Raw genomic sequence first — 27,984 nt, forward strand, 5'->3', positions numbered from 1 at the left:
GCATGATATCGGCATAAATTTAATGAGCGAAAAAAACTACAATTTTATGTTTGCCGTAGAATATTTCAGCTATTTTATTGAATATGAATATAGTTAAATAGTTAAACTTCAAATTATAAACGGGGGTAGGATAATTTGTGGTTAAAACAACCACCTACGATGAGGAAGTTTTTTTTTTAATTTTTAGTAGCTAACATCGTGTTATTTGCAATATGATGTGTTGATATTATACACGAGACAAAAAGAAAATAACGCTTCGCTACTTCGGTCACCTATCAAATAAAACCGAAAATATTTGTTATAGATCTAAAAAAAATATATATTTCTGTTGGTTTTAAACCAGTGGGCAGCATGAAAATGAACAATATATCATGTCATATAGGGGCCGTTCAAGTGTTACGTAAGCAAATTTTTAGCCATTTTTTACCCCCCCCCCCCTCGCCCCTTATCAAGAAAATTTCGTCATCGGCTTTGCTTATCTGAATCCTAACGCATAATGGTGGGATCAGAGACGTACACCGGGGGAGGGGGGGGCATAGGGGGCTTGTGCTCCCCCCCCCCCCGAATACCAAAAATTTATTTTTTTCAAAATTTGGATTTTGGAAGAAAATACCTTAACGTTTTATTATAATCAATTTCTGTTAATTTCAATGTTATTTGAAGCTATGAAACCAAAATTTATCTTTAATAAATTGATTGCGAACCACCCTCTAAGCCATGTAATGATAAGTCGGATAAACGCCCTTGGGCCGCGGACCAAATATGGTCCTGGGGGTTATCTGATGCGGCTTGCCCTCCTCAAACCTAATTTTGTAAAAATGAACTAAGCGGCACATTTACAAATCCCTTAAGTGTCCCGTGGTACAATTCCAGAGCATTTAAGCAGCCCGTGACACATTTTCAGCACCCTTAAATGACCCGGGACAGTTCCAAAACACTTGAGCGATCCGTGACACATTTAAAGATCCCTTGAGCAACATGTGAGTTTTAGAGCACTTAAATGGCCCCCAGTGGGGGTCTACATCACTCCAGTTACCTGCGGCACATTCTCAGATTATTTAAGTGATCCGCGGCATATAATTACGGATCACTTGAGTGATGTGTGGCACAGTTCCAGAGACTTAACCGGCCCGGACACATTTGCAGATCACTTGGAGGATCCGTGAAACATTTAGAGATCACCAAAGTGGCTCTGTAGGACACTTATCAATAGGGGGGGGGGGAGGGAATGTTACTTCAAGTGCCCACAAACTATCGAAAGGCTTTTCTCGTTTTTGAGCAGAGTAAGATAGCATTAAGAATATTTCATATTTTCATAAAGGATGGCTGATGACGGAAGGATTATCCAAACCCCCCTCCCCCCCTTGTCATCAAAAGTCAGCAAATGGGAACCCCCCCCCCCACCATCGACGCTGACGCAATACTTGAATATATTTTTTGATGCTTACAATTATCAATTTTACAGCAAACATATCATTGTAACAGGCATTTTCATGCAGAGAATTCACAACTGTGTGTAGAATAAGAATAATTGGTATCTTAACATACAATGACTCACTGACATGTGAATCCGAAAAGCGGATAAAACATGTAAACAACAGTAAAATCTAACAGAAACGTATCTTCTCCTCTTTTATTCTGTTGTTTCCCAACTTTTCTCCAATTTTTGAATTAAAATATCTCAGCGAATGTGTGCGCTCAGAAACGTGGATTTTTTTTGTTGCCCTCAAGAGAGACCGGGCAACAACATTATAATTTTTCTTTTTTAGCTCAAGGTGTCAGCATAAACAGTTAAACTTTTTATTTTCATAACCAAACAACCCCCAAATCCTTGCAATATGAATGACTTATCTGAGGTCCACGCGTTATTTGGATACTTTTCCCTAGTTGGAAGTATGTTTCTAGGATCAACGGTTCTCTAGTAAGTTTCGGTTCATGCTGTTATCTATGCATCCTGTATCATGAAGTAGTTTTTTTTAATACAAATTAACCATCATTTAAATATCAATTTTATTATAAATGTATGGCATGGAATTTAAAAGAATAGAAACCTGGAGTAGCGAAAATGTTTCATCAGTACTAATAAAAAATTCAAGAACAATCCAATGGAAACATCAATGTCTGATGTGAAACTCATGTTTGATGAATCAATGAAAATCGATGTTTTCTTTCCATCATTATTCGTTGCCAAAACAGCAACAGATTCATTATATTACAATGAAAAGAATTGTGAGGAATGAAAATATCCGTATCTGCAAATGACGTTCTTCCACACATGGGAAACATATAAAAAAAATTCAGAGACATGCCAATGATACGTACGAATCCCATCAGATACCAAAAAATTCATGAGAAATACAGAAATAAAAACAAAAACAAAAAACCTTAGTTAAAAAAATAATGAGACGTGATGCATCATCATCACCGCAATTCACACGCCAGCAGTTGAATCGAGCCATGTGAGAAATGTTTTACGCGAATCGAGATATTATCCGGTTAATTAAATTTCGTGTCTCTGATATAATAGATTCACCATAACTTAATGTCCTTTACGTGACGTGCAGTCATTTGCCATTATGTCCGTATCTTTGGCAACGCGAGAGGAGATATTCACCGTGCATTGCTTCTCCCATTTTCGAAAAGATCACGTTTCCTGCAAAGTACGCGATGCCCGCAACTACAACAACGTTTGCCTGCACGAAAACATGCGATTTCATTAACTACTTGATGAAATGATCTTTTACGTGTACATTTATAACGTAATTAAGTCGGCCACTTTCGTCGGGCGAAGCTTTTACAGCGAGTCATCAACACTTCGCAACTGCAATTTATCAAATGACACTACACCGGTGAATGACACTAGCATCGAGATAGTGTCCGTCTTTTTCTCACTAATGAATGAAGAGAAATATATTTTTTCTCGCCATTTAGTAAAATCAATTAATGTTGTCATATTATTTCATTTTGTCCGTCATTTTTCATAATTATTAACAAATATTCAAACTCTCAGTATTATTTCATTATGGTGGATATTTTAATACCCCATCAACTAACACATTCCCTGTAATATAGAGTTTCAATAATTACCAACGTAATTATGTGGCACTGCTGGGTTTATATTACATATCTGTATATTGCTTTCTGGTCATATTTTTCGTAATAAAAGCAAAATTTTAATTAAAATTCTATTAAAAAAACCGAAATATACATTTTGCATCGTTATATTTTTCCACCATAATCAAAATAAACAACTCTCGAAAAAACATTCATTATAAAAGATCTAAAATTTCACGTCAGAAATACTTATTTTATAAAACTTTATCCTAGACAATCCCTCATTACTGACTTTTCTCCATATTTATATACATAAAGACAAAACATTTTCTTATTATTTTCGGTCATTATAGAAGTGATTACAGACTGGCATATGACCCCACACAGGAACATATAATACGTATTTTACAAATGGCCCAGCATTGTATTTTCATTAGGCTTCGTTCCTTCTTTCTAAGACGCCATTCATTAAGAAAAGAGAAAAACGCAATTCAAAGTAGCCATTGAGCACACTGTGTTGAAACAAAACCCCTTTTCCACAGAAAAGTAGAGAAAAAACGCACCTAATGACGGGCTCATCAATATTCAAACTATTTTCTTCAGTGCAGTAAGAGCAATCTACGCAAAAGAAATAGAAAGAGTCTCGTCTTTCTTTTTTTCTAAAGTATTCTCCACAGCACGCGTTTCTTAAATCCTCGTGAGAAAGTCTTAGTGAAAGGGATACACAAGCTTAGTCTGAAGAGTTGTCAGTCTATAAAGACTTTTTTTTTCTCATCGTTTCGCTTTAATTATCCGGTGTTCATTGTTGGAAAAGACTTTTAAATGGTTTCCACCTTCTGGTCGTGATGGCCTTCATTCACAGAACGAAAATGTATTTATAACATCTGATATATTGCAGGAGGAAAGAGAATTCTCTACTTTTTCTTTGTTCACAATAACTTTTCCAAAAATAAATATTGAACTTTATTATTATGATATAAATTGAAAGGAGATTTTATATTTTTTCTCCAAATTTCAATTCTATTCGTAGATTTAAAATATATAACTTGAAATTTTTTCATAATTGTTTTTTGCATACAAGGTAATACTTTTTAAAGTGAGGGAATAAATCACAAAATAGAGCTCTACTTCTGAAACCTGAGTTCAAAGATTTTTGTCGGTGAAGCCCAAATTGACCACGAGTTTTGGTCATATTCCTATTTTTAGAAATGATTCGGGTTTTGGTAGAGGGATCACTGGCGAAAGTTCGATGTGCTGATCTAAGACGGTACGGTAGATGCCAAATCTAATTTTTTTTTTCATCGCCAACGATATATGACTATACTGTTTATAGTAGTTGTTTTGCATCAACTACACGTGACGAGAGAAAGAAAAAGATAAATTTAAGAGGAAAAACTCTTGAAGTAATGATAAAGGCATATATATATATTTTCGTCAGTTTTTCAAGGAAAATTATTACCGCGGATATTACCGTGACTGCGGATTGATTGGTTGCCCTAGATAACATGCACATATATATCACCAAAAATACCAAATTGCTCAACGAGGTGGCTGAAAAACAATGCCCATAACAAATATGGATGCCATATATTTCCAAAATACAGCGTTCATATTAAAAGTGCGATAATAAGAACCAACAACTACATATACATAATAAATAATTTAATACACTGCCCATAAAAATTATTTATGGTTGTCTTGTGTAAGTATGGCTATCATCTCGATTTAATCCCAACATGTTTATCATATTTCTTTTTAAACGCACTACAATTGGGCTAGAATTCACGACCCCTAGAGGTAAGCTATTCAATTTATTCACAACCATATTAGAGAAAAATTCTCTGCGACACCACAACCTAGAATTCTCCCTTATCAATGGATAATGATGTACTGTTGTTGAAGCAGTCGATTAACGGCGCATTTGTAATTCATGGCCCATCCTATCCATCACGTTGAAAATGTTAAACACTTCTATTTTGTCCTTCCATACACCTGCGTTCTTCCAAAAAAAAACACAAACAAAAAAAAATCACATAATAAAACGTAATCCCGAAAACATAGGCCACGTTGGCGAATGCTCCGAATGATGCATTTTACTCTGTCGGACTTTAACCTCTCATTTTCAAAGTTTTGTAACAGAAGGAGAGAGACGGTATTTCCTTCTTTCGCTTCGGGAAAGTATAAGAATATGCATACAGTATATAAATAATAGAAAAATATATACAGTATTTCTCTTACTTGCTTATTCTTTTTCAGTTCTTGGTGGGTGGAAAGCAACACCATCGCACAAAATCAGTGATAATTTCTAAATTTCTAGAAGTTTTAAGGACTTCTCCCAAAGCATGCGGTTTAGGGAAATTTTAAAAACCGCTTGACGGGTTAAAAGTTCAAAAAATATTTGTGAAATTCACCTTGTGTTGTCATACATTATGGGAAAACATAATTAATGGTAATGAAATGGATGACACACATATATATTGAATTTAAAAAAAACAACTTTTTCTTTATTTCAAACAAAACTACAATATTTAGTCAAAAATCGACCGAAGATTTCGTGGAAAAAGTGAATATTATGATATTTGCTGAAATATTTTTATATAATTTATAAGTGCTCAATATAGTGAATTTAGAAAATAAATTATCTTTAAAAAATATACAAAAAAACCTGAAGTAACGTTAAAGCCACTTAAAATTAATTATCGTAAATAATAGTTAATCAAAATATTCTTGCTCAAGCTGTTTCGAAGGGCATGATATATTGTTCTAGCGTTTCCAACTGGAATAGCAATTAATTTTCACGCTATTTATTAAGTTGCGTGCTGTAATCATAACTACAAAAAACATTAATACAGTAATAACAGATTATTATTACTAGTTTGAATGAAAAAAAAGGAAGAAAAATTATGAGAACAACGATCGTTAATCTACTTTGAAGTATCAGATGCATTCGGTTTTTATAATGTGAATAATTTGAAAATTTGACCCTATTCGTCTAAAGTTAAACTAAAACTTCAGAAAAAATTATACCCGTTTAAAATAATTTATTTTTCCAGCTTTTCATTCGAGTTCACATCTCATCTATACAGGGGTGATTCCATAATCCCCTTTTGCCGCATTTTACCGGAGAATCGTTCGTTCTCGAGGCATATTTCCCGTTTGAAAAGGTATCGAGATGACGTGAACTCAGACATGTTATTAACGTAGTAAATAGTTATGTAATTATTAAAATAAAAAGCAAAAATAAATTTTTATATAGACACCCGGTCTTCACAAACCTAATCATAAATAAAAATTTGTTGTCTTGTTTCTCCTGAGGCGTAAAAAATCACGTTCCGAAGTGCAATATTACAGAGATATTTGAATTAAAAAATCGAAGAAAAGGTGGGAAATAACAGCAAAAACTAACGAATAGTTCTTTCGGTAGACGGTAAATGTACTTGTTTCACAAACCTTAATTTTCGGCAAATAAAAAGAAAAAAATTTGATTCCTGGCGCAATACTTTGTTTTACGAAAATATAAAAAAGAGGTTGCATTGATGATTTATACCTTTAGGTAAGTAGAACAGATTTTGATATCTGAAAACAAATTATTTATTTGTTTTCTTTTATATCATAAAAATCAACATAAATGTCAAGGAATGTTCATTTTTCCCACTCAAATCTAAAAAAAATGAATATGAAATTAAATATGCCTGTGAAATATTTAATGAATATGGAAAAAAAGTGGCCTAGGCAGTGTGTGAACATGTGAGCGACCAAAAGGGTATGCAAGCATGTGAGTGACGAAATGAAGGACTTGGAGACACAGGCATATTTTCCTGGAAGTGGGGAGGGTGCAAGCGGATTAAAAATCGAGTTGTATAGTGTACAAAAGTCATTTACTTCATGCAAAAAAACTTGATAGATAGACTGATTGCAATAAATCAGTCTCAATAAAAACCAATCTTATATTCATCAGTCTGGATAAATTTATAATTCTTTCAAGTGTGTGTTTCTTTTAAGTGTGGGAGAATATACATATTCCGACGTGTACGCACACACTCTTCAAACCTAAACTGATGACTTTCCACAGGCAAAAACATTTAGCCTAATGACTACTTTATGAGAAACTGCGTGTAGACTAATACAGGGAGGCTATAAACAAATTGAAACTACTCGGACGTATGCAGCACCCATCCTGATGGAGGTATTTTTTTTAAACTTGGTGTAAATGGGACATGTGGATCATGCGGAAAAGAAAGTTTCAATAAAAAAAAAATAGTTCACTTTTGACCACCAGTTGTGAAGTGACACATTTTTATCGCATTTATGTTTTTCTCATGGTCCAGATAACGTATACTGTAAAAACCAACTTTCAATGAAATCTGTCCACCGCAACGGGCGCTACATACGTCGGAGTAGTGTCAGTATAATTTAGCTGACATTACTCAGTTTGATTAAACTGACAGTACTCCGACTAATGTAATGCCCATTGTAGTGAATGTACTTCATTGAAACTTGGTTTAATACGTTATTTGGATCATGGGAAAAAAATAAATGCGATAAAAAATGTCGCTTTTCATCTAGTGGCCTAAAAATGTACTAATTTTTTTTTATTGAAACTTTTTTTTACCCGTTCCGATGATGACGTATGTAGAAAACCATCTTTCAATCAAGCCCATCAGATAGGCATCTTGCTCATTCTTGAGTTTAGCATTTGTGAGATTTTGATGATATTTTCTTTTTTCTTCATCACTATATCCATACATTTATTTTTTACATAGTTTGAACCTTTGCTTTGCCTAAGACAAGCAGTCCTTTCGAAGTTACCAATTCCTCACCTAGGCGTCTTGCTATTTTCTATTTTTTCCTTACATGTTCTGCTTCATTGCGAGTCTTTTTCTTAGGTCTAGGATCAGCATCATCACTGTCTGAGTCTGATTCCAACATTTTGGATGCAAATCACTACTCACATAAAAAACTGATTTTAATGAAATAATACTATCGTTCACTAATGTGAAAACATCAGCGTAATCGTAAAACCGCATGCTTTCAAAAGCTATAACAAAAAATAAACTAGCTGTCGGTTAGGGCGGCGCTGAGCACAAACGGAACTAGCGTGACATTGAGGGGAAAACTTATATATATCCGGAGCATATTCCTTTTTCTGATGACCATATAACAGACTTAAAGCTGGTAAATGTGGTTTTTCTTATATTCAGTGGGTGTGTATATGTATGGAGAATAAAAAGTGACTATTTTACTTGAATTTCAATTTTTTGTGGAACATATACCTTGTTCTTCTAACCAATTTAAGTGCGATTTTACAGAGATATTTGAATTCAAAATACGGAAAAAATCGGGAAGGAGCAGCATAAACTAACGGACAACGCTTATTTCCCTCGTTTATTACCGTTCCTTTCCGACTATTTTCCAATTTTCTAATTCAAATATTTCTGCGCATATTGCACTTTAAAACGTGGATTTATTTTGGCCTCTGGAGTGACAGGGCAACAACTTGCCAATTGGATTTAGTGGGCAGGGTGTCCGTATAAAATAGGTTTTTTTTAATAACTATACAACCGCTTGCAACATGAATGACGTATCTGAGTTATAGGTGTTATCTCAAGTATGCCTCTAGGATGTACGGTTCGCCAGCAAAATGGGACAAGGGAAATTATGAAATCATCCCTGTATAAAGTAATGTATTTAGATTTCTGAACAAATTTAGTGCAAAAAGTTGGCCCACATTTCTTTGCATAATAACAAACATCAGTGTATATTTCATTTACGAAGAGAGAGAGAGGAAAAAAAATCGATAATGACACACATATTCAAAGTTCACAACCTCGATGTACGACGTAAAAATGGAAATTTAATGCGAAGAGAAATCAGCGACTACTTATAACGATATAAAGCTTTCATGGGAGCGTCTGCACAAGGGCGTTTTAACGTTCTTTTTTCCAGTCAAAAGGTCGATCGCAAGACCGAAGCGAAATGCAATGATAAATGTACAAAGATGCATTACTGACGTGAGTTGAAATAATAATAATATATAAATGACGATTTCGCAATAGCTCTCTTACTTATGGATAAATTCTATAATCGAATGGGACGTAAATTAAAGTACTTGATGCCTACGAATAAAGATCTTAACACGGTCAGTAACGAATGGTCTTAGGAACAATTAGGTGCAAAAGTTTTCTTTTTTAGTTTTTTCTTCTCCGAATATGTTGATTTATAGTAATAAGTATTTATAGTAAATTTCAGTCTTTCATCCAAGTTGAACTCTTTAACTTAATTTTCTGTACAAAAAAATCCGAGTATTGTATATGTTGCAGTAAATGCGATAAATCGGTTTTATGGTTATTTTGAAAAATCACAAACCGTCTTGGTACGTGTGATAAATTCATTACATTTTCCGGTGATTACGCATAACACTCAAGTGTGTAAATTCGATAAATGCTAAAAAATTATAATTTCTTTGCCGGTAAATATACATGATACAGAAACGTACCTGATAAATTCGATAAATTCTTAAGAAAAAATAAAGGAACCTGTAAGCTCGTTAAATCGAAGAATTTGTTAAATGAGATTTCGTAAGAATGGGTTACGATCGTGAAATTTGTTAAATAAAAGTTCATTGCATCGAAATCCGATTTCAGAACTCGTTAAATAGGATTTTGTGATACTGGTCTGATTATCCAGCACAAAACTTGTATAAGTTCGTTAAATCAAAGAATTTGTTAAATGGGAAATCGTTGTATCAGAGGCGGGAGTGATCGTAAAATTTGTTGAATAGGAGTTCATTATATTGGGATACCATCCTAAAATTTGTTAGGTGAGAGATCATTTTATCGGGTTGCAATCGTAAAATTTGTTAAAAATACAACTATAAACATAAATAAAAATATTAAATTCTAAACATATGCGCCAAGATCCTAGTTCATTGCGCAGCTAAAGTTATCTCGAATACTGTTGAAGAATTTCATGAGAATAACCTTGCACAGTGTTTGAGAAATTTGGTTTCGAGTGGAATCAAATAACGAAAAAATGAATCTTCAAAAAATACGTTTGAAATTGTTTGTTGCCTTTGAAACCATTGTTGCAGATGATTTAAATTAGCCATAATTTTGTTGTGCAATTAATGCATGTACACATTGTATTCTGTGTGAAAAAACATTCTTCCAAATAAATTTATAAAACAATTTTTGACAATCTTTGAAAAAAAATCTTCATTTGAACGGAATGTAGTCAGTTGAAGGTAAATGCTAACTATCTGAAACTCATCTTAAATCTCAGCATTTATTATTTATTCCTCCATAAGATGGAACAAAACGTTTTATACAAGTGTGCCGTAGTAAAACCCGTGTTTACGGTACTGGTATTGAATTTCAAGATCAGATATTCTTGAATAACAATATCGTATGAAGGTTATTAATTTGTGATAATTGTGCTTTTCCCAAACAATAAGCGCGACGAAATACTAACGTTATTGTTTAGGAAATTGTATTCATTTCTCGAGTCAGAAAAACACATTTTAATAGGCACAATGCGCCCCCATAGTATTACGTATTTTCTCATCATGCTAGTGACTAGAAACATCAGAAAATATGCTATTTATCCCAATGGCTATTGAATGTTGGATGCGATTTTCTTTTTGTCCTAGGGAAAAATCGTCGATCAAGTAATATAAGAAAGCATGTGTGTAATTTGATTTTGGTATTATGATGATTGGATTTTGATGACATATAAAACGTTATCATTATTTTCTCTTCCTCATCTCATACTACGTGGAATGTGATTTCTCTCCTCAATCAATGACTCTTTTTCACTCTCGCTCTAACGATCTATCTTTTCAACACGTGAAATTCGGATGAACGATTTCATGTGAGAACGATATCGTAGATTTGTATATTATTTTACTAATATTTTTGTATAGGTTGAAATTTCGATTCTTAAATATGTATTTTAATTCTTTACAGTGGGACCTCGTTTGCGAACGGAGCTGGTTGACGACGTTATCATTGGCCATGTTTGGTCTCGGTGAATTTATAAGTTTACCACTGTGTTTTTATATCACTTATAGGTAAACAATTTTTTTTCTTCAATTTTTACTTGTTAAAAATGACTTTTTCTAATGGTGAAGAGATTTCAGTGATTTTAATATGATAAAAACACAGACTCGTAGATATTTAAAATGCGATATTTATAATTTTCAATGAAACATGTGATAAAATTTAATAATGGAGATTTAAATATTAATTCTATCATATGCTGAAAATAAAATTTTTTATTGTTTTTAAAAATTTGCTTATCATTTTTGACTGGTGTTGGATGTATAGAAACTTTTACATAATAAAATTTCGGTAATTTTCCGTGTTAAAGCAATAAGTCGTGTTATAGCCAGGCCGCTGTGGTGGTCGAGTGGTTATAGTGACGGACTCGCAATGCGAGGAACCGGGTTCGAACCCCACAGTGGTGGTCGGCTGAAGTTGGTTTTCTGTGGTTTCCAACTTCAAGGCGCAAATGCGAGTCGATCTCCCCGTTAAAAAGTCTCGCCACAGAGAGCAACAGTCCTACAACGATAAATCATTCAATCATAACACTTCACTCATAGTTAGAAAAACTGGTGGCAGATGGCAGCACTACACATAACAAGCATTACAGAAAAACAAAAAACTTCACGTCAGGTTTCACTACACGTACACGCACATTCCCGCATGTACCGATTCGTTGGGGGGTTCCGCGGGGGGGGGGGTGCATGTGTGGTGTAGCAGTAGTAGGTAGGGTCTCCAAAAAATGGCTCGGGGATCCATGATGTTCTTAAGTCAGCCACCTCGTTGGGCAATTTGCCTGTTGTGGCATTGTATTTGTATTTGTATTATATAGCTTTAAAAGTCAAGTTTTCACAATTACGCCTCATTCAAAGTCACGGACTGTTCAATAATTATTTTTCTGACATTGTGATTTTCGAAGATTCTAGTTAATTATTATAAGCATTTTTTCTTTCATTTATCTATAAAACAGTTTAAAAATTGAATTTGCAATCTTCAATAATGTTTAATATTGCGTAATTTTTTTGAAATTATCAAGAAAATTTATTTAATTTAGCATTTACTTTCATTTGGTGGTTGGTTTTTTTTAATGAAAATTACATGAAACTTATATGAAGTTGCAGAGGGCAGAGCGTTGCGGCGTTTCTGTGAAAATGTTTTTGTCCGGTAATTGTGTTCAGTAAAACATCCCAGTGGCTTATTTATAAGAAATCCTGGTAGGGTGAATTTAATAGCGATATATAGGCTTACATAGTACGAGAAGCACATTTTGAGACAATTTATTCATTAGAATACATCATAATATTCAGCCTCATATCCTAAGAAATCATATCAATTTTTATAAATTTGTACTTCTACGGTAAAAATTAGTAAGTGCTATCTATCTCTCCAGGTCTATACAATCCCCTAGCAGGCTAGAAATGCCTTCCTACCAGTATACAAGGTTACTCTCAAAAACTTTAATCACATCTTATTTTGATGAAAACACCCACCCTCCTCTGAAATTGTGGACCAATCCGTGCCCGAGTGCGCCCATATGCGAAGGCGGCAACGATTCTGTCTAAAATTTTAATAGGTTGAATAATTTTGAAACGTATAATTTTCAGAATTTCATAACTTAATATCCAAAAATGTGTAAGAAATGATCATTTTTGTCACATGAGGGCTAATTAGACCGTGACCTACAATTTATTGCCGATTCCGAACGGCAGACTTGTTTTTATACTCACCGAGAGGTTGGTGCGCTAACCCATCGATGGGGAAACTCCCTGCGGTAGCAATCTTTTTCTCTGGTCCTGTCGCCATTTCTGTTGTACATTCTGTGTCAGGAAAGTTTCTCGCAAGGGTGAACCGGGTATCGAACTCGCGAGTATCTTATCGACCTGGGCTACCGCGCCCTGTAAGAAATGATATATGACAGAACAGAGAGTGTAATATTTTATCCAAAAATGGTTACCGAACGCAATGTCATTTGAACAAGGTTCCTTTAAATCCTAATATGTAACGACGTGGCTCTTGTGTCAGGGATAAAAGAAAACATTGCCTCAGACTCTTACTCACATTCAAAGACGCTACCAGCATTGCAATTCATATCATAATAAACAGATTTTCTTAAACCTTAAATGCGTAGCTTTGCATATAAGCAGAAAGGCTTCTTTCGACGTTTATTACAGCAGCCAATCTGACAATAAAAATTCAGAATCGACTTTGCATATAATCTGAGGTGATATTACTTCTCATTTTATATTTTGAATTGGCTGGTAGATGTCACAATTAACGTCATAATCTCTCTGTATGTTGCAGAGCATGTGTGGCTGCAATTTCGCTAATTTGTTAAAATTTTTCATTTGCATTTCTTTTTTTTTACCTTAAAGTTTGCAATTTGATTTTTTTTTCCTACTATAGTAGAAATCACAGAGAAAGTTGTTATGTATTTGGAATGTAATGCTATTTCAATAGACTTATTTTATGGGCGATTTTTGAGGTGCTATACGGCCTCTTTAAAGCCTTCTATAATCAGTGCAATTCGAGATAGAATTTTTCAAAATAATTTTTCAGGCTTTTTATACGTGTTATCAACTATGAAAAAAATTATCAGCTCGAAAAAAAAATATTTAGCATTTAAATGTTAAATGGGTTTTGCTTGTATCCACTTATGAAGGACGTACAGATTGTAGACTAGTCAGATGATTTGAAATTTCTGTGTACGAAAGATTATCACACATCATACAAAATATTGTCTTTCCATTGATTTTTTTTCACCATTTTGTTTTCAGACATGGACGAAGATTCTCGTTTTTCTTGTTCTTGGCGACACAGTGCCTTTTCGGAGCGATGACAGCTCTCTCACCAAATATTGCCTGCTACTCTCTGCTGCGTTTCCTCGTCGGTTTGACTGTCCCAGCAACAGTATCTACACCCACAGCGTTGGGTAATTTTTTTTAAAATTTAACTCATTTCTTTTCTGCGAATAACCCGGCATTTAATCGCACACAATATATGCTGATAGCGAATTCGTGGAAGATAAAATAAAACAATATATGACTGACTGAAATCTATTGTTACATATCTGTTAAATACTCCCTGCAGAGTTGCTGTGTGAACGCAGTCTTTGTTTTTCGAATCTTTCTTTCTTGAAAAAAGTTATTTTTGAACCCCGAAGTGTTTTCGTCTTCAAGATATATAGAAAATGTCTTTAAAAAGTGAAACACACACACACACAGGAAAATAAAATTCTAAAAGAGGTAGTAAAAAGGAAATAAAATTGGAAAAGAAATATATTTTTGCTTTTAATGTTCTCGAAACTTGTACTTGTTCTTTTGAAAACGTGTATCGATCTCGAACGCCAGAGATAAGAGGGCATTTATCGCTTCAGGCCATGAAGAGATTTCTCTAAAACGTTTGTTTGTTATACAAGTTACATATCGCTCAACGTTTCGATACTTTTCAGAGTTCTGAAAAAAAAAAAAGTTTTTTTTTAAAAAGACCACTTTTAAAAGTTTCGTAAATTTTCAGTAATTTTTTTTTCATACGTCATTAAATAACTGTAAATTTTTGACGCCTAAATTCATATTCAATAAGCTGAATGCTAAATGAATCGTAGATAAATACTAAAAGCATTAAAATAGAAAAAAAAAAGGATTACATGTATAAAGCTATAGATATTTCTCCTAATCAAAGACTGGAAATAGAAATACTTTTCTTGTTGCCGTTTCTAATTTTTTCCAGCTGCATATTCACGATCAATAGCTCAACCTTTCTACATTTGATTTTGTATAGACTGTGTTTCACGGAGAGCGTCTGAAAAGAATATAATTATAGTAAAATATTCAATAATATAAAATATTGACATACAAAAGAACACTGCTGTTATACAGGGTTTGCATATATGAATGATATGAAGGATTTTAAACATTTATATTTTCAAAACTATTGCAAGTAATATAATCTGCGATACACAAAAATGGTGCTGATACGCGGACACTCACAAGCAAGACGATACAAAGGCTACAGACAATACAAAGGAACATGGAAAGATGTATGTTAGGCATAGCAAGGAGATACAGGAAACGAAACACACTTGGGTAAGAAGCTACAGAAAGATATATGATATCGTGGAAAGACTTAAACGTTTAAAACGGAAATGGGCTGGACGTATTGCAAGAATACAGGACAACAGATGGACCACTATTATTCTGGGTTGGTGCCCCCGTGGTGTTGGACGTCCGGGAAGACGTCCTCATTCAAGATGGATTGACGAGATCGGAAAAGTTCCGGAAGTCAGCTGGATGGCTAAAGCATCAGGCAAAGTATGATGGAAAAATTTAGAGGATTAAAAATGGTTGATATATGCGGATGATGACACAAAAAATAAAAATATTCAACGTTTTTTTCACTATCGCTCAATAGGTGACAGTACTTCCATAGAACTCAGTCTTAAATTATAGTGCCCGAGTGGCATGGTGGTAAGATGCTCGTCTACCATCGTGGTTCGAACCCAAGGGAGGATATTGATAAGATATTTTCCCTAACGAACTCGAGGCGACCACCGATAGACAGCGCCTTCACTTCCAACCCATCTCACTAATGGCAGTAAATTGCACTATAGCGATATGGCCAGAGTTGGTGTTTGGTGAAGTAGTAGTAGTAGTCTTAAATTATAAAAGGTGAGAATGACCGAAAAAAGTTTTTGTGTAATAGAATGTCAGGGTTGTTTCCGCTTCTGTGCAGCGTACATTTGGAATTTTGTAACTGAAAAAAAATTGTTCAGTCACTGCGGTCTAGGGAAGTGCTGTTATCTATTGAGCAATGTTCAAAAAAATCGTTGAATGTTTTGCTTTATTGTTATGTATATCATGTGTAATATTATATTATGTGTAATAGTTTTGAAAATATCGTATGAGCTTTCAAAATCGTGTTATTCATTTGCACAAACCCTGCATATTTAATCTCGTAAATTACTTTCGGAAACATGAAATTGTTGTTCTTATACGACTGTGAGTTAAATAAATGTCAGTCGAACCATTTTTGCACTTTCTTATAATAAATTTGCATTATAACAATTGAATAATACTCAACAGGCGTTCAAAAATTACTCTATACCAATTCTGAGAGTGAAAATGCAGTGTGTCACAAAATGAAAGATCTAAATTTTTATACGGTTCCCCCTGTGCTCTAAATTCCAATTAGAAAGTTGTCTTGTCTCTCCTGATGAAAAAAAAATCCATGTTTATAAATGAAATATTCACAGAAATATGGATTTTTTTTGTTGGCCTCAGGGCAACAACTTTCTAATTGGACGTTAGAGCACGGGGGACCGTATAAAAATTTAATTTCTTCATTTTTTTGACATACTGTATTTTCACACATGTACAGTGTAATTTTTGAACGCCTCCTGAGCATTTTTAAAGTCTCTACGATGGACGGTGGATGAAATAAAAGTCGTGCTAGCACTTGCAGGGCACCCTGTATAATATATTTTCAAGCTTCATATCAATTTCAGCATAGTACATATAATTTTCATTCCTTTGAATCCTTCAACATATTTTTACATGTAGTATGCATTTCAATATTTTAAATTCAAAAGTAAACATTCAGTAGTGTGGCGAACTTGCGTATAAATACAAAAATCAATTTACCTAATTTCTTCTCCTTTCTTCAATCTGTGAAACGAAACTAATACCAAAAATCCAAATTGTTGACATACATTACTTTGTGTAATCAAAAATATACACGCGTTATCTGAAAGAAATTCTTTCTGCATTCATAAGCAGCGAATTTTTTTCCCAAATTTCTACTTAAAAACTCCCACAATTTCGTGGTAACGAAAATACGTAATTATAAAGAAATTAGCATCCAGAAATATACGTGAAAGACTGTGAGGGAGAAAAATTACACGTGATAAAAAAGGAAGCTTTCTCTCTGTAATGAATGATCGAAACTCCAATTCCGAAATTTCTCTTCTATCGTCATTATATTTGATCGTTTTTCTATAGATAGAAAGGCGCTAGAGGAAGCTATTGTAATCAGCGTAAGAAGAAGCTTCTCTCTCTCTCTCTCACGCATATATGAATACTTAATTATTCTACCACGCATTTATTTAGCGTCTTGTCATGATAGATACGTACATACGCTTCCGAATTCCTGAAATAATCTAATGCAAATTTCAGCTCAGGAACTCGTGGGAACGAAGTTTCGAGGATGGACCATTCAGTTCTGTTATCTGTTCCGGAGCATAGGTGGGGCTCTCCTGGCAGGATTCGTGCTCGTCTCCCGGGACTGGCCACAAATCGCACTGGCCTCGGCGACACCTTTCGTTGCCTTCTTCTTGTATTGGTGGTAAGTTACAAGTGATTTTTTTTCCTTTTCTATCTCCTGGCAACTTTTGATCTCATCCTAAAGTTCAGAAATGTTTCATCTCTTCACAAATTTTGATCGTAATTTCTTGAACAATGAGAAGAAGCGAAATCAACACATGTATTAAACTAGTACTTTGTACGCTGTACATATTCTTTGTGAAATTTCTGAAATTTTTCTTTCAATGAACACTGAAAAGCACTATGGGTTATCTCTGGCAGTAATAAGTATCTAGGAAATTGTCTTTTACGTGTTCAGTACTGCCATATATTTTTGAAACTGCAACTAGAAATTGGCAACTGCATGACGTTTTCTCAGCCATGTGATTTTCACGTTATAGATCTGCTACACTTTGAACAATGGCGTATGTATAAAAATTCCCAAAAATAAACAGCAAAAACGACTAAAGTGTTCATATCAGCAAAGTCTTGAAATGTGATTATAAGGGTAAGTCCACACTCATACACAAAGTTGAACAACTCGACATTTGTTGCGCCACAAATAGAGAATTTTTTATCTAAGATGTCAATTTCGCAGAACACGTCCACACACATATACGAAGTCGCTCAACACGTTATTCTGCGACTTGTTCCTCAACTTTGTATATGAGTGTGGACTTACCTTAAAAGCACGATGTAGATTTTAGTCATGTCACCCCACCGTCAAATGAGTAGCTTTTATGTTTAAGACATCTATTTTATGAAGTGTCACCCTGAAAATGCCTTTATACAGAGGATCCCCGTTTTTACCTTTCTTTCTTATTTACCTTACCTCTACGGTAGTGATGGGCAAATATTTTTAGAAGTGGGCCAAAAATAAAATTGGCATATTAAAAAAGGGAACACCTCCCCACTCTTAGAAGAATTCTTTTTAAATACTGAAATATTGAGAATTTTTATACTACTGTACTATTTTAAAATCTGCTGCAGTTGGGATAAAATATTTAAGTTATCCGTAATTTCCCGATCACTGTTCTACGATATTTTTAAAAAATTTATTCATCAGATCTTTTGAAGGATCACCATTTTTCACTGATGGTGATCATTGATGATTTTTCATTTGAAGAATGCAAATGAAATGAATTTGAAAAAAAAGAAAAGAAAATGGAATGAATTCGAAAAATGAAAATCACCATTTTTCAAATGAAATTAAATCTTAATCTCCATCTGTTGCTGTATATATAGAAAACAATTAATTTATCTATCGTCAAGGGCTCTAAAAATTGGGAATCATATTCACTGCTCATTTTGATAGACGTTATCCTGCATTTATTCCACTGTTACACGTATATTCTATTATATGTTCATTATATTGTACCATTAACTAGGTCTTTCAACGAAATAATTTCAATGAAAAAATTTTTGGTAAAAAAATATGTCTAAATTTGCAACATATGCGAGGATGATGTTACTATTCACTACCCATACGAAGGTTTCCAACAGCTGGCTGATGGGGAGGTGAATTTATTAAAGAGAAAATGCAGCTGCCCTTCTCTGTCTCTCTCTGGGTAATTAATCGAACTCACGTCCTCTCACTTGCCGGGTGAGCACCCTAGACCACTAGACTACAAAGGTAACGAATATCTCAATCTTTCCTTAGAGCTCGTGTGCACTGAACGGACCCATACATTGACGGTCGGACCTAACTCAGGCCAAAGCTCACAATTGCTCACACTTGTCTCCAGATGGTGACTTATCCGGAGACGACGTTGCTCTTCGCTATACTTTCGTGCACACGAGCTCTAAGAAAATATTGAAATTCGTTGCCTTTGTAGTCTAGTGCAATAGCCCATCAAGTGAGAGGACATGGGTTTGATTCCCCACAAAACGGCAGTTGAAAATTTTCTCTCCTTCCTAAATTCATTTTTGCATCAGCCAGCTGTTGGAAAACCTTCGTATACAGGGTGATTCAGAAAAGATGAAAAAAACTTTAAGAGATGATAGTACACACCAATACAAACAATTGTCATTAAAGAATGTGAGGTCTAACATGGAAAGCAAACGCGTTAGCGCGTTTCGAAACGGCCGCTCCGCAAAAGTTTAAACGCCATTCCCGTTGAAATTTATCGGGAGAAAAAGAACACCATGTATGCAAATGTAACGTGAGGAAGAAGAAGAAACTTTTTGCAAATCTGCGTCACAGTGAACAAAAGGCGTCCTATGAAGTTATTACAGCTTGTAACGTACGGAATAATGGCACACTCTAGTAATACTAAAAAAGCAGACATGCATTTCATTTACAGAGGTGCAAATGGAAGTATCACAGAGGCAGCACGAATGTACGGTGAGCGTTCCCCCCCCCCATACGATTGCCCAATCCGAAAAATATTTGCGCGCTTGCATCGACAAATTTGCGAAACGGGATCCTTTCTTGCTTCCCGGTCTGACGCAGGTCGTACAAGGACTATCAGAACATCAGGTGTGAGAGACGAGATTTTGAAAATGGTGGCTGATCAGCCAACTACGAGCAAACGAGCTGTGGGCCGTAGCCTTGGTGTGTCATAATCCATGATATGGTGGGTGCTGAAGGGTGAGAGGTTGCACCATACTCGAATGAAGAAGGTTATGGTCGTCGCGCAGATTTCGCCCGCTGGCTCTTACAGCAGAGTGCAGCGCGCCCAGATTTTGCGGACACCGTTCTTTCCTCCGATGAATGCACTTTCGCACGAGATGGTGTATTTAATACCCACAATAAACATGTCTGGACGTCTGTAAATCCACATACGCATCAGCGACGCTTCTCCATCAATGTTTGGGCAGGAATCATCGGCTATAATAGAATAATAGAATATACAATACCGTATCTTCAGCCGGAACGCCTTGACGAGGCCAAATATCGACGTTTCTGCAAGAGGTGCTGCCAGACTTGCCGGAGGATGTTCCAACTGCCCTCCGGCGGCGTATCTGGTTCCAGCACCATGGAGCTCCGGCCCACTTTGGGCGAGAGGTACGGCACTATCTGGACGTCACTTTTCCAAACCGATGGATCGGGCGAGGTGGTCCTGTAGTTTGGCCACCACGATCGCCCGATCTGTCGTGTCTTGATTTCTTTTTGTGGGGGCAGCTGAAGAGTCTGAAGGGCATGAGACTCCTCTTGACTGTGAGAAGGAACTAATCGCAAGACTTTCATCTGCTGCTGGGGAGGTTCGCGATATGCCTGGTATGTTTCAGAGCGTTCGCCAATCCCTCCGTCGCCGCTGCTCTTCTTGCATCACCATTGGCATTCACTCTTTTGAGCAATTATTGTAAATTATTCATTACAATTGCTTTTTTTTAACGAATACGTTATTTTTGTGTTTTCTCCTCGTAGCCTCGGTTTTATTATGTTGTTCCCGGTAGTGCATTTGCGTTTACTACTTTGTGTTTTTTGTGTGTACTACTACCTCTTAAAGTCTTTCCCATCTTTTCTGAATCATCCTGTATACAACATAGTATACAGTTTCACAAATTTTCCACTTTAAATTACAGTAAACGGAATTCAATATACGAGTATGAAATTAAGAAGTAATTCGTTTAGGTGAGAGTAGGTCAGATTCAGATAGAAAGTTTATTCTAAAATAAAATTCGATATAAACAATCTGTTACAGAGTTTTCCACCCACGAGAGAGAAAGCTCTAACGCGGCTCATATAGTTGAAGAAACTATAAAAAGCAACCATTGATTCAGATATATATATATCTTGGATTTGTAGGTTTGCACGAAAACAAGAGAAAATCGTTCGAGCTTTAAGAGAAGTTCCAGGCTCACTGCCAAACTCTCGCTAAGTTTGATTAAAGCTCCGTAGGGTTACTGTTTCCGGGACACTTCTTGATAGCAAGTGAAAGACATGGAAAAGAACGATGGTTCCTCCTTTCTCCTTTTTTTAGTGCTATTATTATTATTATTATTTTTAGGAAAGAGAAGAAGCAACTAATCTTTTTTTTCCACTTTCATGGTGGCCCTAATTTCTTTTCAACATATCAAAGAGCTGCTTGCTACACACAACTTGATGAGACAGACAGAGAGAGAGAGAGACCGTGTGTGAAAGAGAGCAATATAAGACAATTTAGTTGTTGAGTAGGAAAAATTGTCTTATCCTTTTTTCCCATTGAAAGATTGTTCTAAAGAAAGACTTGAAAAGAAGGGAAAACAAAAGAAAAACTAGAAGAAAAGCACGTATTTTGTGCGTATATATGTTGGATTTTTCTAAAGAAACGATGTTTTTAAATGGGAAAATATCGAGTAACACATTGTCCCGGTATTTTATTGGGGAAAAACAAAGCTCATTCGTTTTAAAGGATTTTTTTTAATTTGATTGAACGTCTGAATTAATATATCTTTTCTCCACAACAATGGCGTATGTTGAGCCCATTTATTCTGTTTAGAAACCTGTAAATGAAATACGAATCAAAGATGTTTGTAGAAAATAGAATTTTAACGTTCAATAATTTCAGAAGAATTGAGCAGAACACCACACAAGTTGTTTAACAGACGGTGATAAGGCCTTTATGTTTAATTTTCAAGTGTTGTTTTGATGACGTTTAGCTTACAAGGGCTATTTTTAACTGAATTTACAGTTTGGAGCCGATGTTAAATGGCTGTATACGTATCTTTTGTATTCGAAATCAGATCTGTCTAAAAATATTGAGGGGGGAAGGTGTTGTAAACAGGGTAAACCTAACACAACCAGGTTTGTCACTGAAATGACAAAGCCTGGTGAGTTCGCTTGCAGAACTGGCCAGCTGAGTGACAGTTCTGCACGTTGAGGTTGCTAGTTGACTGACGTTACCACCATGAAAACATTTATCCTCAGAGAAACAATTAGAACCCAAAAATTCCGGAGTTGTCGGTCCGAAATGTGCGGAACACTTTCAAAGGAAAAATTGAATTCCACTATTCTATGGAAATAAATTACCTCGTGGCGAAGGTAGTAGTCGTTATTCATTGCACAGGGCCAGCCCACCATTCTACCACATATGGTCTGTACATTCCAATCACCAACAGATATAAAAACAAAACTTAGACATTTTTTCTCCAACTGACATTTGCGATGACCTTCCTAGCAACGAATCACGTGAATTATGAATTACGGTATACAGTTTATCTAACTCGCATGCATAATTAACAGAAATTGCCCCGAAAGAAACAAAACAAGTTGAAAAGAACTATCCAGACAGTAATGGCTCATAACGGAACGACACTTGAAAAGACTGAAAACGCATTCCACGTGTTTTTGCTTTTCCTCGTTTTTCCCCCCTCATGGCTTTTATGGGTTTAGGCGGAATACGGTTGTGAAATACGACATTTACCTGATCTGCATATTTTACGGAAAGTAGCGCATCTCTTAAAAGCTGAATAAGCACTGCGATCGGATTGTTCTTTCCGTCTACAGCTCGGAATAAAATGAATATTCAATACGTTTCCTCTTGAAAAGGTGAGGAAATGTGTACGTAGGCGAGAATAAACCGCTGATTCCAACGCCCTGTCTCCACATAAGTAAAAATGCATCGCAGTGTTCTAATGCTGTAAAGTCCCAGGCTTTTATTCAAGCCATGAGGCATTTCAAATAAAAAAAGAAGAAGAATCATGAGCATGGAAGAGATCGAATGACGTTCGCGTGATGTTTCTAAGAGGAAAAGTGTTTGAGAAATAAGAAGTTTGCAAAAGTATCTCGTATAGCTGCAGGAGACGTTTCTTTACGTTTGTTGTATGGAATAAAGTAAATCGATACCAACGCGACTATTTGAGGAACGGATCAAAGGTTCTTCTCCGCACGTTACATAAAAAATAAATTAGATCCGTTCGATTTCATTGCAACCTACGTATTCAATTACACCCCTTGAAATATTAAAAGGGGAGAAAAAAAAATAAGATTTGCATTTCAAAGCTATTTGAAATAGCGTGTTTTGCATCCGCTGCTTATTGTAATAATGAAATTAAAGTCGAATGTTCTTCTATCGCATGCTTAGCGCGTTAAAAATCTCTAGTAATGCTCGGGTGTAATATCCAACTCCGAAACGAAGGGAGAAAGATCCAGAAGCCATAAGAAGGAAAGCAAAGTAAATATGTAATTAAGGCCGAAAAACAGAACCGAGAAAAGAAGCCCAAATTGATTATAAGTAATTATGCAAATTGATGAGTTCGTCCAGCAAATTGAGTTACCACTACACTTCTTTTCGACGAAATCCATCTTTTTAACAAAAATTATTCCCTTCATGTAAAAAGATCCTTTCTACTTTATTTCTTTCATAAAGTTTATATAAAATTACCATATATTTTTTCGTGGCAGGTCTCAAAAACTTGTAGTTCACGAAATGGTTTTTTTTCCCATCGCATCTCTCGGCATAAAACATGCTTGGAAAAGGGTCTGAAAATAATAAACATTTTATGGTTAATTTTGAAAATGAACATGAATTTTAAAATAAAAATTACGAAAATTAAAATATCAACATTTTTCCCGACGCCCAAAATAGAAATTGTTTCCCAGGTTATAAAGAAATGATAAGCCTAAACTAGAAAAAATATATATTTAAAATATGTAATTTTCTCTATTAAACCGAAATAAGATGACTTCATTCAAAACAAAATTCGTCCAGATATCTATAAGTAAAAGTTTTTAGTTTTCATTTTCTTTTTGAGACGTGGTTATTTAACGGGTACGAAGCGGCAGAAACTTTAAGTTCGAAGCGGACCAATATTCTTTGGAATGTTGGGGTAAATTTCTTCTGGTGTATTTCAGAAAAAAGAAAATTTTAACATTTGTGGCATTTTATGATTGGGAGCATCATAATTATTCAATGTATTCAATGTATTAATTCAATGTATATGCCTATAATTATAATTTTACTAAAGTGAAACAATTACAACTATCAAGGAAACAGTTATTTTCTAGATATTATGCTGTGAGAAAAGGCATCTTATCTCTGCCGTAACTATGTTCACAACTATATTTTCAGACAACTATATTTTTCATTTTTTCATGATATTTTTTTACATTTAATTTCAGTTTCAGAATCGACTATTGAATTTTTATTTCATTGAGACATTGTTTGGACAACATCCAATTGTAACAATTGAATATGTGAAGGAAATACAGTCCACGCCACTTAATATGATCATATCGGCTCTCGGAGGTTTCTGCTTCGCTTGGCCTCCTAGACATATCACGATTTAAGTATACACTAGACCAACGAGAATAATTTATATTCACATTGATTCACATAGACGCCTAAACCAGAGCGTTCGACATGCTCTCATTTCCAACCGTCAACAACCTGTATTTCTCCGGCTCCATAGCCTTTTCACCCGATCCGATTATTATACATCACTTCATTTCATTTCCGACAGTTTCTGCTAACATTAACCGAATGATAACTATAGCCGAAAATTCCCGTTTGCAAGTATGATCACCATGCATACCGTCGTACGGAACACTGTGTTTTACTTTCCCACATAATTCGTTGCAAAATGTTCAATCGTTCCTTTTTTTTTGCTTTAAAACAGGTCATTTTTTTTTCTTTAAGCTAAAATCCTGCATTGTTTTTATTCTGCAATTGCGACGTGCTGGAATGGAACTGTCTAATGTATAGTATATCATGAATTTCGATATTTTTCTTAACTTACAATACGTTTCATGGATGCCTTGAGAAAGTATTCAAGAAAAATAAATTTTGATCTAGTCAACTAAAAGAAACTGATCAAGAAAACAAGTAAAGGAGGTTTTCTGACATAGATTTTACATTCACTTTGGCAAGACCATTGCAAAAGCAGCTCCACACCGATATGGATCACAGTAAATACAGCAGTCCGATTACAACGTTAAGTCAGTGCCGTCTTAACGCATGGGCCCATCCGGACACGGCCCGGAGGCCTCAAGAGGGCCTCACAAAAATGAGAACTAATTGAAATTTTCGAGAACTTTCCAATTGGTTTTCCTCAGAAAAACCAATTGGCCCGGAGGCCCATGATGCTCTTAAGACGGCCCCGCGTTAAGTACGGGGAGAAATGAACATCCTCTAGCCTTTTAAATAGTCCTGCAGCAACTTACTAGGTAAAAGATAAGTTTGGTAAAAATTAGCTTAAAAAAGCAAAAAAAAAAACAAAAAAAAAAAACGGGGACGAGGAAAAACTTTTGACGGGGAAAGAATTGATAATATAAATCGGTTTCTGAATAAATTTGACGAATTCTTTCCCATGTTATGATACGGGTCTTCCTTCCTTTCTTTGCAAAAGTGATAACATTACTCGTGATCATAATAAGCGACGTCGACTGTATTAATAAATTATCAGCTTGTTAATGTCTATAACTGAACTCCCTTTGTTATGAGCTCTTAATAACAAGTGTTCATCAGAAAGCCAACGAAACTTTGTAAACTTCGTGATGACGGAATGAAAACATTTGAGAGAGAAACAAATGAACTCAGACATTCACCACTTCAGAGCATTAGCAAATGGTAGCGATTACTCTGATGAGTATAACCACGTGGCCCATGTGTTCATAAACATTATGACAGGGTATCTAATTATCTTCTGCAGAAGTGTTTCAATTCACATACTTTCGCTACATTGATTCAGACTCGGCTTCCGAGGCTGAGATTTTCGGTCTTTGAAAAGGCTTCAGTAAGAAATTAAATAAGTAAATCAATTGAGTAATACGTTACCCAAGTTGCATAGTCCCCTCATGAAATAGTTACGATTGTAGACAGCTCAGGGCACCTAAGCTTCAATTATAGACGTTGAGAAATATATTATGTATTTATGAATTTATGTGTGAACTTGTGATGCCATGATGATTGTTGGGCCATCGAGCAATAATTCAACAGTTCGTCAGGGTGCTTCCAGAATCTCCGCATTGGCTGTTGGCGAGAGGACGATTCGAAGAGACGCTCAGGTTCCTCAGGACGGTGGCCGAAGTCAACAAGAAGGAGCTTACACCTGATTACATCGTGAGCACGAAGGTATGTAAATATCACCTCAATATCTATTAATAGTTAATCTCAATATTTTTCACTAATAGCCCAAAAATACTGCTTTTTGGACCAAAATTCGCTAAAAATATATATTTTGAAACAGTCAAAATAAATTGAAATTACATTCAATAGTCGTTAATTCAAATAAAATTTGGGAAGAATATTTCTAAAAGCAAGGATATAAATGTAAAAATTAAAAAAGAAAAATAACTTCTCTAGCTCGTAATTTCAATGGTAATCAATTTCAATTTGCTTTTTCAATAAAATTCTTCCTTTAAAATCCAAATAACTGAACTAACGGCGTTATGCAATTGTTTTACAGAGAAGGTTTCAATTGGAACGAAGCCTGAGCTGTTACAGAGCCCGGCCCGAAACGCAGTTCGAGGCCATAAAGAGGCTTTTTCAACCAGCTGCCTTCAGAAAGAGAACAACCGTCATCATTTTCTGTTGGTAAGATGATTCTTTTCTGAAATCGATCCTTACCCATAAGAGATTGTTTGTTTCTTCTCGTTGACATTTCCCCTCTCTTTCTCTCTATTGTTTCTTGTTTATTATTTTTGTTCCGTTTAAGAACGTCTCCAAAATGTTTTCTTTTAATAAAGAACTTTCTCTGATGTGTTTAAGCTTTTTATTATCGAATTCTTTCTGGTTTTCTCAGTAATAAAGCCGGAATTATCAAACAAGACTTTCATTAGTGAGTAGTAGAACAGTAAGACTTTCTTTTTAGTATTGGTTAGTGGGCTTTATCATTGCAATTGTGTTATTTAGAGACTTCGATGCAATTATATGCGATTTTAGTGATCTTATATATTGGTGAATACGAATGGTTGCGCAAAATGGTTTTATAAAATTGCATTTCTAGTGACCGTGGATGCATACATTTTTCAGTTGTCACAAATTGATGTATATATACAATATGTAGGAAGTGTATGGGGCTATTAAATGTCCCGTATATTTCCATAATTTCGGCAGTTCAAACAAATTTTCTGATAAAAATGTCCCTCTTTTTCTTCTTCAGGAAACTTACTTGAATATCTGTTCTTCAGTTAAATCACGGATTTAAATAACTTTTATTTTTTATAAATTGTGTTATGATAATTATGAATACAATCATAATTAATTGTAGTCATTTAGATTTTCACTTCATACACGCAGTTATAAAAATACTCGTTTTTTTAACCGCAAGTTAACCCTGTGAGATTTGAGGTAGCTGTCCATTTTCAGCCTTTGGTGATTTTACAATGAGTTTAGTGATAAATGGCAGTATTGCTGACCGTTCGCAACTTTTTTTGGTGATCACTGGTGACGTCCCGCATTTTCCTCGAGGAAATATAGTAAGCCTTATTACACATATCGTACTGTGTGAATTTACTCATTTTTATTTCTGGAATGATTTCGACAGACCGGATTGAACTCCTTAACGGGCCTCATTTTGCCCGCGGGCCGGTGGTTGTGGATCCCTGGTGCTTATGATCAACGTGTCAACATAAATGACACGGATTAATATCAAGCATCGTCTTAACATCCAAATTTTTTTATTCTTTTTTTCTTTTCAAATGAAAATTTTTTGTCTTTCTTGTATCAGAGATA

At 35.1% G+C, this 27,984-nt stretch overlaps 1 protein-coding gene across 2 annotated transcripts in view; it reads left to right on the forward strand.

Moving 5' to 3' along the window:
• Nucleotides 1-27,984, forward strand: part of LOC149089801 (beta-alanine transporter-like) — a 207,659-nt gene that overhangs the window by 164,839 nt on the left and 14,836 nt on the right. For both annotated transcript variants that reach the window (XM_089248179.1, XM_089248242.1), the window contains exons 2-6: nt 11,019-11,122; nt 13,868-14,022; nt 17,261-17,429; nt 26,256-26,382; nt 26,717-26,844. In XM_089248179.1, the coding sequence (XP_089104305.1) occupies nt 11,019-11,122; nt 13,868-14,022; nt 17,261-17,429; nt 26,256-26,382; nt 26,717-26,844 (683 nt within the window). The remainder of the gene's footprint in view (nt 1-11,018; nt 11,123-13,867; nt 14,023-17,260; nt 17,430-26,255; nt 26,383-26,716; nt 26,845-27,984) is intronic.

Source organism: Pholcus phalangioides, unplaced genomic scaffold (assembly GCF_987345545.1).
Source record: "Pholcus phalangioides strain wild (caught in Gottingen) unplaced genomic scaffold, Ppha-v1.0 ptg000001l_1, whole genome shotgun sequence".
In the NCBI taxonomy this organism is placed as follows: domain Eukaryota; kingdom Metazoa; phylum Arthropoda; class Arachnida; order Araneae; family Pholcidae; genus Pholcus; species Pholcus phalangioides.